This window comes from Oenanthe melanoleuca, chromosome 14 (assembly GCF_029582105.1).
Source record: "Oenanthe melanoleuca isolate GR-GAL-2019-014 chromosome 14, OMel1.0, whole genome shotgun sequence".
Lineage (NCBI taxonomy): Eukaryota > Metazoa > Chordata > Aves > Passeriformes > Muscicapidae > Oenanthe > Oenanthe melanoleuca.
Window position 1 is genome coordinate 2,857,235 of NC_079348.1, and position 12,309 is coordinate 2,869,543.

Sequence of the window (12,309 nt, forward strand, 5' to 3'; positions counted from 1 at the left end):
TAAAATCTGTTCTTGTTGTTTTCCTCCTTGAGCTTGCTGATGACTTTTGTGCTTTGTGGCTGTGCAGGTGTTTGGACGGAGCCAGTCCTTGCCAGGAGCTGATGCCCTCCTTGCCAAGCCCATTGACAAGCAGCACACAGACACTGTTGTGAATTTCCTGATTAGAATTGCTTGCCAGGTACTGTGGTTATTCTGATATGCAGATACCAGTGTGGAGTAGCAGCCAAACCCATAACCCCCTCTTTTCACACAGTCCTTTTAGGCTTGGGTTATTCTAATGTTTCTATACTTCATTTTCATGAATAATTTACGTATTTGGGTGATACTGCAGGTATGCTTGTTCTGTTGCCTAGGTTAAATGACAAGAATACTTTATCCCAAAATATTTTCAGAGTTTTATAGAGAATGACTGTATCTAAGGGTAATGATTGCAGTTTTATTTTCAAATCCTATACGTAAAATTACTTTCCTGCAGCATGTAGAACTAAAGCTTTTCACCAAATTTGGAGGGAATTATCTTTTCTAGGATGGGGAAAATTATCTGGGTGTACCTCCAGGCTGATAAATTTTATGACTTTTGCTCCTGCAGTAGACTTAGCAGGTAAGTAGCATGGGATTTTATATCCTACACTCCACTGCACAAAGTAGATGTGCTCTTAAGTATAAAGATGAATTGAATAAAGAGCTGCACATGTTTATAGATACCTTGCAAACAGTAAAGATTAACCATCTTGAGTATGTTCAGGGTTGTAGTAATAAAAGATGGGATTAAACTTTTTAAAATACACCTTTGATGGGGTGATTTGGGTTAATTAGCAAGCAATTTAGACACCAGTTCTGGTGTTTACTATTAGTTGTGAGCTTTTTATGCATTAAATGCTGTGTGACTATACTGATTAAAGTACTTAAGCTCATCCATTTCAGAAATAAGAAATTATATGCATGCATGGAATATGTAATAAATTAATGACTGGGTTCCAAAAGGGTGTCTTTTTGTTAACTCTGATGAATTGCTAGGTAAATGACAACTCCAACACTGCTGGATCCCCTGGGGAGCTGCTGTCTCGCCGCTGTGTCAACCTGCTGAAAACAGCTTTGAGGCCAGACATGTGGCCCAAGTCAGAGCTGAAGTTGCAGTGGTTTGATAAGCTGCTCATGACTGTGGTAGGTAGCATTTTAGTCCTGTAGGACTTTAGGTTTTCCCTGGCATGTGACATGATTGAATATCTATATCTGGATATAGATTTGTACAGTACTAATCTTTCATTTGTAGTGAAATAAATAAGTTGTTAAGTGTGTGAATTGCATCAGTGGTTATAATTTGTAGAGCTTCAGTACTGACTGCTTGGTGTGTTTTTTTATTTTTGGGATTTTTTTTTTTTTTCCTTGGTGGGTTTTAACAGATTTTATCTGAGTTTAGTAATTTATGTAATTCTTGTTTACCCCTACTCACTGCCTCTTTTTTATGCTTTCTCTTTAGGAACAGCCCAATCAGGCCAACTTTGCCAACATTTGCACTGGCTTAGAGGTGTTAAGTTTCCTGTTGACTGTGCTGCAGCCCCCTGCTATCCTGAGCAGCTTCAAGCCCCTGCAGAGAGGAGTGGCAGCCTGTATGACCTGTGGGAACACCAAGGTTCTGAGAGCTGTCCACAGTTTGCTGTCTCGCTTGATGGGAATTTTCCCCACAGAACCAAGTGAGTGGTGTTTTCCTCCTCCTTTTTATCCTTTGTAGCTGCATAACTTAAGTGGTTGAGGGTGGGATGAAGGCACTCTTTGGGATGTGCTAATATTCTGTTTTATGAGTCCTGCATTTAATGGTCCGTTTCAGCCTGCACTTTCAACCTTTGATTAAAAAAGGAAAAGCTGAAATAAGTAATTGTCTGGAGTACATCATTATCCATTGACATAAAAACGTAATAACCTGTGGCTGTCATAACTTTAGTTCAAAAAATGCATGCTATAAATTTAATGTATTTTTACAATTAGAATTCTTCAGCTTCAGAAGTGCAATTTTTTAGTTATTAAGCTTTGCTCTTTTGCTGAAACAAGGAAGGGAGATAAAGTGTAGAAAAGGAAGGCAATAGGTAATATTCTGTGTCTTAATAGAAGCTAATTTAGATAATCTTTTCTTGGAAAAAAGTAAATCAGTAATGTAGGACTGCTTGTCAAATTGAGTTACTCAGAAGAAGTGGTACACTATTATAAAGGACATACTGGTATAATAAAGAGGTTTATATAAATGAGGGATGTGCCTGTGTCACCTTAGATTGTTGACAGTGTAAGACTCCAGTGATGTTTTAGTGCCTGTGCATTCAGTGTAACTGTTCTGTGGGTGATGTTACTAAACTAATCACTCTAAACCCTGCAGGTACCTCAAGTGTGGCTTCCAAGTACGAAGAGCTGGAGTGCCTTTATGCTGCAGTTGGGAAGGTTATTTATGAAGGACTGACTAATTATGAGAAGGCCACCAATGCCAACCCTTCCCAGCTCTTTGGTACGTGTCCCATGTCCCTGGCAGCTCTGTGGGAATGCCCCTCAATCACTGGTGTCTTTGTCATGAGTTTCCTTTCCCATAAGGAAATTGGAATCTGATCTGAGGCAGAGCAAGCTGTGGGAATCTGATCTGTGGGAAGCATTTCAAGCTAACTTGAGAGAGGAGCTTGGGATGTCATAATCTGTGAAGAAAGGGAATGGAGGGGTGTTCATTGTGTTCTGTCTGCTCACTGATGTGACTTGAGAGCAATTTTTGGAGGGTGGGGAGCTGTAGATCTGCTAGGTGGAAGCCTTTTGTATTCAAAGTGCATAGGAAAAAGGTGCAGTATTGATATTAGCCAAAAAATAAAGTAATTTACTGGCAGCTTTTAAGGAAAAAAAGCCAAATCCTACAGGTCCTCTGAGATACAACAGAATATTTCAAGGAATCTGTGTAGAGTCTTATGTGTTCCTGCCTTTCTTTTTAATTTTTAAGTTTCATTTATTAGCTGATTTAGATAGCATATTAAGATTTATGTATTCATAGATCTTAAACTCTCAGTAATCAAAAAATTACAAAAATGCTATTTTATCTTGAGTGACAAAATCTGAATTTTTAGTATAGACTATTCTGAAGAGCTGAAATATTTTTCTTTTCTTGCTTTTTTTTTGTACTTACTGAACTGCTAGACAACTCAGCAGCATGATAGAATGACAGAGATATATTGGTATAATAGAGTTTGGCCTAGAACTGGTTGTGTTGGTAATACAGACCTGAAATTGTACAATGTTGGAAAACCTGCTGATTTAAATGGCAAATGTCCTTCACTGCTCTATTCTGTGAGCTGTGTGGATGGTTGTAATTTCACCTTGGGAATTGCCTATTTGTCAGATGTCAGGACGTGCTTTACATCAAACTAACCATGAAGGATGTTTCTTACATTTTGTCCAGAGCTCCCTTAAAAGCAGCACCACAATCAAGCTGTCAGGAGGTGCCTTTTATATAATTCTGTGGCTCAGAGACTGAGCTTTGGGGGCCAAATTTTGTGCCCATGGGATCAGAAAAAGAAATCACAACTTTGGCAGGAGCCACTGAATGACCAGAGCATGCTTCTGTATATTTGCTGTGTGCATATGTTGAATTAGAAAGTTGGAGTAGTTTTTTTTCAGTAGGTATAATTTTACAGGATGTGTTTGTTTTTTGTTTTTTTTTGTTTTTTTTTTTTTTAAGAGTGAAGTAGTCAACTCCAGTTAGCTTCAATCTACAGAAATTGATTTATGGAACTTAATCATCAGAAAACCAAAGTTATGATCTCTTAATTACCAAACCCAGGCCACTCATTTAAGTTTTTTCTACTTTTTGCTACTAAAATGCATGTGCAGCATCAAGAGTAGTTACATTTTTTTAAGGTCTTGGGGAAATACTTGCTCTCAGTCCCTTTCTTCCTGTCCTCCCTTTTTCCTCTTGCTGTTCATCACACACTTATATACAAAACTTCAAAATATTTTGATTAGTACAAAAGTAACCTTTTAGACTTAGTCTAAGGACTAAAGTTGAGGCTGAAATTTTTCTCCAAATCTCTCCAGGTTTCTGATGTTTGTAACCTGGGTAGTCCCATCCTATCATGGCATCTGTACCTTACTCAGGTCGTGCCCAAGAGAAGTTTTCATTCCTGAAGCCTTGTTTTTATCTCTAGGGACTCTGATGATTCTGAAATCTGCATGCAGCAACAACCCCAGCTACATTGACAGGCTGATCTCAGTTTTCATGAGGTCCCTGCAGAAGATGGTCAGGGAACACCTGAACCCACAGGCAACAGCAGGAACAGCAGAAGCAAATACAGGTATTAACCTTTTAGTCTTGTTCATGACAAGTGTTAAAAGTATTAAAATATCCTCATCCTAAAGGGATTCAAATGACTTTGTGAGGTCTGTGTGCTTTATTTCTAGTTGAAAAATACTTCAGCCTTAGTGAGTAGTGTTACTGAAGTATTGAGAGCTAAAAATGCACTTAGGAGTTCCACTTACCTGCTGGAATTAATATATGAATTTCAGTATTAGCCCAACCTTTTCAGTGAAGGGTTAGTGAAACATTTGTTGAGCATAAAAGAAGCACTGAAATTCTTCAAGGCTTTAGAGTGTTGAGGGGAGAGGGGCTGATTTTTTTTGATTGCTCTGTGCTTTCACTTTTTTGTGCTCTTTCCTATTTTATAATATTGGAACAACTGTGTTTGAATTAACTTGTTGGAGCTGATGCTTTAGCTTTAATCTTAAAATAACATCTTTTTCAGTCAGTATAATTCTGTCTGTTGTCAAAGGAATTAGGTCATGAGTCATTGAAAAAATCAGATAATTTTGCAGCAGAAAATTCAGGGCTAGTAATTTACTAATGAATAAGCTACTGAAGTAAACACTTTGAAGGAATTACTGCTGTTAGGTTTCCAGCCCATAATTTAATTAGGTAAATGAGAACCTTGTAAATTTTATTAACTCTGAGAAACAATTGGAAAATTATTAAACTTCATAGATAAGCAAGTCAGGAAATTAGCTGAACAGAATTAGAGAATTACCTGCATCACAGACAATTTCTTGCACAAAGTTAATTGGAGTTTTTCAGGGGTCTGTAATGCCTTCTACTAAAGATTTACAGAAAGGAAAAAACAGGCTTGCCTTTAGCATTTTCCATGGATTTGGTTTTGAAAGGAGTCATAGAATGGTTTGAGTTAGAAGAAACCTTAAATATCATCTAATTCCAGCCCCTTGCCATGGGCAGGGGCACCTTCCACTAGACACTTGCTAAAGCCCCATCCAGCCTGGCCTTGGGTTCTACCTGAGCTGTGTAGGAATGTAAAATAATAATCCTCTGCACATTATGGGGATGTATTTCCAGGCAAGAGATGATGTTGCTGATATTTTTAAAATTACAGCATCTTCTCTGGATAATTTTTTTTCTAGGTGTTTCATAGGTGTATACACAACTCTAACCCTTGTTTTGCATCCACAGCAGGTACAAGTGAACTGGTAATGCTGAGTCTGGATCTCGTGAAAACTCGCTTGGCTGTGATGAGCATGGAAATGAGGAAAAATTTTATACAAGCTATTCTAACATCTCTCATTGAAAAATCAACTGATGCCAAAATTCTTCGTGCAGTGGTAAAAATAGTGGAGGAGTGGGTGAAAAACAATTCCCCAATGGCAGCTAATCAGGTAAATTGAGTAGATGAAGTCATTATTGCTCTCAAATACTAAATTACTATGATTAACCACTATAATTCATCAGTTTTGACAATGAGGTTTGTAATGATCTGTTAGATATGTTTAGATGCCCTTGATGATGCTTAGACTATTTTCATTCCCTGTGAAAATAGCTACAGCCATAGATACTTTGCATTTTATAGGCTTATATTTGGTATTTGATCTCAAATGCTGGAGAATTTCCTTTAAAGTAAAAATTTTAAAATATATTTCACATTAACCTGGATAGAAAGACTCTTCAGGAGGAAGATGACTAATGCTGGTGTAAATTGTCACTCTGCAACATTTTGTGGCCTCCTCAATCTGCCATATTTTAAGAGTTGAGCTCTTTACAGTCTTTACAAAAGGACCTACACTTTTATAATATGCATCAGAATTTTTTAATCCCTGAACAACTTAAATTTATTTTTAGTCCTAATTTTAAATTCTCCAGCATATATCAGAAGGATAAAAGCTGGAGTTATTTTTCTTTTGGAGAACTATGACCTACCAAGCACTTTCCCAGTACTTTAGAAGTGAAGGAGCCACGTAAAGGATGGCTGAGTTGTAGTTTGAATGTGCTAGTTCTCTGCATGTTTTAAGATGAATTGACAAAATTAATCATGTCTTCTTTTACCACAGACACCTACTCTCAGGGAGAAGTCCATTTTACTGGTGAAAATGATGACTTACATTGAAAAGCGTTTTCCAGAAGACCTTGAATTAAATGCTCAGTTCTTAGACCTTGTTAACTATGTCTATAGGTAATTATAGCAATTAATCATTTGTTGCAGTTTATTGGTTCATAATTTGTACCATATATGAACTTTATAACATGTCATCCATCTTTTTAGGTCTGAATTAAGGGATATTTTTTTTTCCTGAAATGCAAAATCAATTCACTTTCCTGAGACCACAGTGCATATTTATGGAAGGCAATTTGAAAATAGAGGTTCCTTAGTAAGGATTTTTACTTTTGGCACTGATAAAATACCTCCATCCCAACTTCTTTCTTTCCCAAGATACCAAGGCACACTTGTAGCTGTGACTGTATTCTCAAAACTGTGGTTGCAGCTAAGATCTGTCTTTTCACATTCATAGGATATAAATATCCTTTTTCCTTGAAACTTTACTGTAAATTAGACTTTCAGGAGAGTTACTTTCCTATGTAGACTTGCAGATGATGAATCATAATGAAATAATTAAAATAGTCGCCTTATCAACAAATGCCAGATATTTAATGGTGTGCTGCTGCTTCACATTATTTTGCAGTCACTTTGCTGCTGTACTCTGCTGGTTCACTGTACAAAACTTTCATGTGCACACGGTGCTCAGAAAGTTTTATCAATCAATACCATTTGGCATTTCAAACACCATACAGATGTGGCTCAGTGTTTCACAATTATAAGATTTAATCCTGAAAGAGTATTTCTGATAGTTCAACAATCAGCAATATTTTCTTTGCTCTTTCTCTCAAAAACTGCACCTGGACATTCACCACGTGGCTTTTACAGAATGTCACCTTTGAATTTTTAGTGTGCTACACAAAACCTAAGAGTCTTCTCTTTCTAATGACTCTGTTATTTCATCTTTATTCATTTCAGGGATGAGAATCTTTCTGGGAGTGAGCTCACAGCCAAGCTGGAGCCAGCATTTCTCTCTGGTTTGCGCTGTGCCCAGCCTCTCATCCGAGCCAAATTCTTCGAGGTCTTTGACAATTCCATGAAACGTCGCGTTTATGAGCGCCTGCTCTATGTGACCTGCTCCCAAAACTGGGAGGCAATGGGAAACCACTTCTGGATAAAGCAGTGCATCGAGGTAGGGAAGCTACTTGTATCAGAAATGCAATTAGAAATAAGTGTTAGTCCTTGTTTTTCCTTGTTGGGTGTAAAAGCACTATGTGCTTTGTAGTTTATATTGTCTGTATCGAAGCTGAAAATAGCAAGTCTGCTGCCTCAGCTCCTGTGGTGCTTAAAAATACATGCAGTGGCTAAACAGTGAAATGCTGATGCTTGGGAAGTGCCTTCAATATAAATGTTTGAAATCTATTTTCTCTGCCAAAAAGCTTAATGACCAGGTTAATACTACTTAAGGAGAACAGAAGATTTCAAGAAAACTGTTAAAGCTGGAATGTCTCCTGCTGTTAAGGGGGATTGCATTGAAATGAAATTGATCTTTGCTTGGTTTATTTAAAATAAAATGGGGAAAAACCTTAATTTAAACAATTTTCATATTAAAGCACGAATTTAAAGTGACTGTGAACATCCTTTTCAGGATACAAGAGTCTATATTTATTAGCAGATTGAGGACACTTCATACATTTGTAAAAGTACAAAATACAGCCTTTAGGCCTGGGAGATTCTATTAACAAAGGTGATAAAAGGCTTTAAACTTACTGTTGCAACTTTTACCTTGTTTTTCAATATTAAACCATAGTGATGTTTTATTTGAAGCACTGCAGTAACTGTATGTTCAAAAACTCTTGTTGCTTTTGCATGTGGTAGCTGCTGCTGGCAGTGTGTGAGAGGAACACCACGATTGGCACGAGCTGCCAGGGGGCCATGCTGCCCTCCATCACCAATGTCATCAACCTTGCTGACAGCCACGACAGAGCTGCCTTTGCCATGGTCACACATGTCAAGCAGGAGCCTCGGGAGAGGGAGAACAGCGAATCCAAAGAGGAGGTAACTGACAGGAAACTGTGGGAACAGCAGTCTGATGGAGTTCAGCTCTTCTTAGTTTTTCGCCAGATAACTTTGGACAATGCGTGATGAAGATGGTGTTTGCAGATTGTTTCTCTTGTGGTTTGAGCATGTGTGGGTCTCTCAGAACTCCCATTCATTCATTCATTCAGCCTTTACTTCAGTACTCTAGGCAATTAGATCTGAACCTGAAGAAGCAACATGAAATAAATTGGTCAGGAGGGTGTTTTCTATTGTGGAGAAGAAGCAAAAGTACATAGAAGATGCCTGTTTTTATTTACTGGGTTGTTTACTCCTGTGTAGGATGTTGAAATAGACATTGAATTGGCTCCAGGAGATCAGACCAGCACTCCCAAAACAAAGGAACTTTCAGAGAAGGACATTGGCAACCAGCTGCACATGCTGACCAACCGGCACGACAAGTTCCTGGACTCGCTTCGGGAAGTGAAGGTGGGTGCAGGTTGTTGGGGACAAACCACTTTAATCCTGAAACCTTCAAACTGATCTGAGGTGGTTTCTCTTCTTCCTTTTTTCTATCTCACCCTTCTAATTTTTTAGCTGAATGTTTTTAGGTAGACATCTCTTATAATCTGTAATTTCTTATTTGCCTATGGTAAAAAGTTCTTAAGCCTTCACTTCATTGTTAGTTATTACTGTATCCCTTTCTTACAAAATTAAATATTATCCTCCTTCACTGAAAGTATATTTTAACAATTCAGTTCAGAACCTACTGATGATAAACACAGGGTACAGGATCAAAAACGTGTATGTTATGATTAAATAATTTCTAAGAAAATAATTTAGCTGAAAGCTATGTTTAAATAGCTCCACACTAGCAACAACTCTATCCAATTAACCTGATTCAACATCTTCCCTTTTCCCTTCTTACATTTTTGATGGTTGCAGTAATGAATCAGAATCTTGATCAACATGAAAATAGGATTAATTTCTTGTTGCAAGTCTGTATTGCTAAAGGAAACTTATTTTTTTTTCAAAAGACATTAGCATTACTAGTGAAACAATGGTGTAACTGAACTGTTTTGCCACAGGATTAATTGTGTTTTTCTATTTCTATACATCTGTCTGTTTCCAGACAGGAGCATTGCTGAGTGCCTTTGTTCAGTTGTGTCATATTTCTACACCTTTGGCAGAGAAGACTTGGATACAGCTATTTTCACGACTTTGGAAAATCTTGTCTGACAGACAGCAACATGTGAGAACCTCTCCCCTATCCCCTATTTGCAGATTCCTCTTTGTAAATGACTGCTGTTCCAGGAAAATGTATTTGTGTGCTGACTTTATACATTAGCTTTGAGATATTTGCCATTCTCAGACTGCTGAATGCTGTATACCTGTATTGATACATCTTTTGAAAGAAATAGGGCCTTTCATTTTCCAAAGGGAAATGTACTATAGAATGGTTGTTCCCTCTACTAAAGAGGTTTTAAATCTGATTTCTCTAATTGAGGAATCTGAACAGGCAGATGATATTATGTTTTTCCTTCTAGGCTCTGGCAGGTGAAATAAGCCCTTTCTTGTGCAGTGGAAGCCATCAGGTGCAGCGAGACTGCCAGCCAAGTGCCCTGAACTGCTTTGTGGAAGCAATGTCACAGTGTGTTCCCCCCATTCCCATCAGGCCTTGTGTCCTGAAGTACTTGGGTAAAACTCACAACCTCTGGTTTCGTTCTACCCTCATGCTGGAGCATCAAGCCTTTGAAAAAGGACTGAGCCTGCAGATTAAGCCTAAACAGACAACAGAATTTTATGAGCAGGAGAGCATAACTCCTCCTCAACAGGTAGTGTTATATTTACTGAAATACCTATAAAATATGAAGAGAAAAACCTAACACTGATTAGTCCTCCATGAAACCATATCCCCAAGTGTCACATTTTACATGTATTTTAAATGCTCCTCTAGCATTGCCCTGGGCAGCCTGTTCCAGTGCTTTACAACCTTTTCAGTGAAGACATTTTTCATAATATCAAATCTAAACCTCCCCTGGTGCAACTTGAAGCTATTTCCTCTTGTCTTATTGTATTATTGACTTGTTGAGAAATTTTGTTTGCTATGATTTGATCTGTTGTGTTAGGGAAGACAAGCAAGAGTCAGTGTACAAGTCTTAGGATTTTTGTCATGCAATGTTATGGTTGTAACTAATTTCTTGCCTTGCAGAGTTTTAGAGTTTTAATAAGTTTTATAAGCATTTCTGTATTTCCATGTCTCTCTCAGCTTACCTCAGTTTAGAACATGGGGTTTGCTAGTTTCTGTGCTTTATAAAGACAGCTTGAGTGTGGAGAAATAATGTGTCCTTAACCTTGTAGGAAATCCTGGATTCCCTTGCTGAGCTCTACTCTTTGTTACAAGAAGAGGATATGTGGGCTGGGCTGTGGCAGAAACGCTGCAAATTCCCAGAGACAGCAACAGCCATTGCCTATGAACAGCATGGCTTTTTTGAACAGGTACACTCTTGAATTTAGAAATTATCTGAGTAGTTCTACTGTCAGGATGAATATGCTGGTCAGCAGGAAAAACCTTCGAATATTAATTATTAACTGAAGTCTTCTAAAATGGAAAGTGCCATGGCTTCCCTACTGTCTATGGTAGTAGTCTGAGGCCTTGTCATACTGAGGTAAGGTGAAATTTTTGTGCACACCCATTAGATTTGCATGACATTTTTCAAGCTGCCAAATAATAGCATATTCAGGAATGAATTCAACACACTTGAGTTTTTTTCAAGTCTGTGAAGATTTTCTTATTACCTGCTTTTAAAAAGAAAAGAGTATTGAGTTATTGTGTATACAGCAGATGGAAACATGGAATTTTTAAATTTTCTTTAGGCACAAGAAACTTACGAAAAAGCAATGGAGAAGGCAAAAAAAGAGCATGAAAGGAGCAATGCTTCCCCTTCCATCTTCCCTGAGTACCAGCTCTGGGAAGACCACTGGATTCGGTGAGGATTGAAAGCTGATGTAGAACAAGTATTTTACCCTGCAGTAGGAGCAAAATACCCTGCTCTTGGTTTAAAGCATTAGTTATGAGAATAAACTTATCTCAGGACTTAGCTCAGATGCAGGGAAAACTTAAGGGAATAAAAAAAAATGTTTTGTATTCCCTTAACAGAGCCTCAGAAGTGATATGCCTGAATTGCTGTAAAAATGTAATTTGCTATTGGTGGAAACAGACTGGAGCTAAAATTTGTTTTTCCTATTTAAAATGGTTGTTCTGGGAGACACAAAATGCAGCTCTTCCCTGTTCACAGATTTCTGTATTATAACTGATAATAAATAAATTAAAAAAAAAGTCTTCCCATCTGGATAAAACTTCTACAGTGCTTGCAAAGCTGTTTGTAGACAAACAAATAAGCAGATAATATTCTGATACACAACATCTATTGCCACTTTTATTAAAGTTTTTGAGGTTTGTTTTTTTTTGTTACAAAATTGACACTGCATTTGATTTTCTTAGTTGCTCAAAAGAGTTGAACCAGTGGGAGCCCTTGACAGAATATGGCCAGTCCAAAGGTCACATAAATCCTTACCTAGTGTTGAAGTGTGCATGGAGGGTTTCAAACTGGATTGCTATGAAGGAGGCTCTGGTGCAGGTGAGTGAGTGGAAATTTTTTAAAGTGTTGTGTATGGTGTCACTTATCTAAAGAAGATGGAAAACATGTTTGTTTGTTTGTTGTGTTTTTTTTTTTAAGGAAATATATTCTCTTTTCATGGTAGGTAGAGTTGTTCATCTGTGATGAGTTAATATAGAAATATTAACCAGATGTAAAACTGAAATCTAAAAGGTGAGAATATTGCATTACATCACAGATGGAAAGCAGCTTGCAGATCTTTCTTGCATTATTATATATGGTAAGACAATACTGGAATTACTGTGCCAAAGATGCCAGAA

General features: G+C 37.6%; 1 protein-coding gene across 2 annotated transcripts in view; it reads left to right on the top strand.

Annotated features, from left to right (window-relative positions):
- Window positions 1-12,309, top strand: part of TRRAP (transformation/transcription domain associated protein) — a 72,877-nt gene that overhangs the window by 32,808 nt on the left and 27,760 nt on the right. For both annotated transcript variants that reach the window (XM_056503160.1, XM_056503161.1), the window contains 15 exons: window positions 68-178; window positions 1,018-1,164; window positions 1,481-1,694; window positions 2,369-2,494; window positions 4,170-4,316; window positions 5,477-5,679; window positions 6,349-6,470; window positions 7,311-7,524; window positions 8,211-8,390; window positions 8,712-8,858; window positions 9,502-9,621; window positions 9,917-10,204; window positions 10,731-10,868; window positions 11,247-11,359; window positions 11,875-12,010. In XM_056503160.1, coding sequence (XP_056359135.1) covers window positions 68-178; window positions 1,018-1,164; window positions 1,481-1,694; window positions 2,369-2,494; window positions 4,170-4,316; window positions 5,477-5,679; window positions 6,349-6,470; window positions 7,311-7,524; window positions 8,211-8,390; window positions 8,712-8,858; window positions 9,502-9,621; window positions 9,917-10,204; window positions 10,731-10,868; window positions 11,247-11,359; window positions 11,875-12,010 — 2,406 coding nt within the window. The remainder of the gene's footprint in view (window positions 1-67; window positions 179-1,017; window positions 1,165-1,480; window positions 1,695-2,368; window positions 2,495-4,169; window positions 4,317-5,476; window positions 5,680-6,348; window positions 6,471-7,310; window positions 7,525-8,210; window positions 8,391-8,711; window positions 8,859-9,501; window positions 9,622-9,916; window positions 10,205-10,730; window positions 10,869-11,246; window positions 11,360-11,874; window positions 12,011-12,309) is intronic.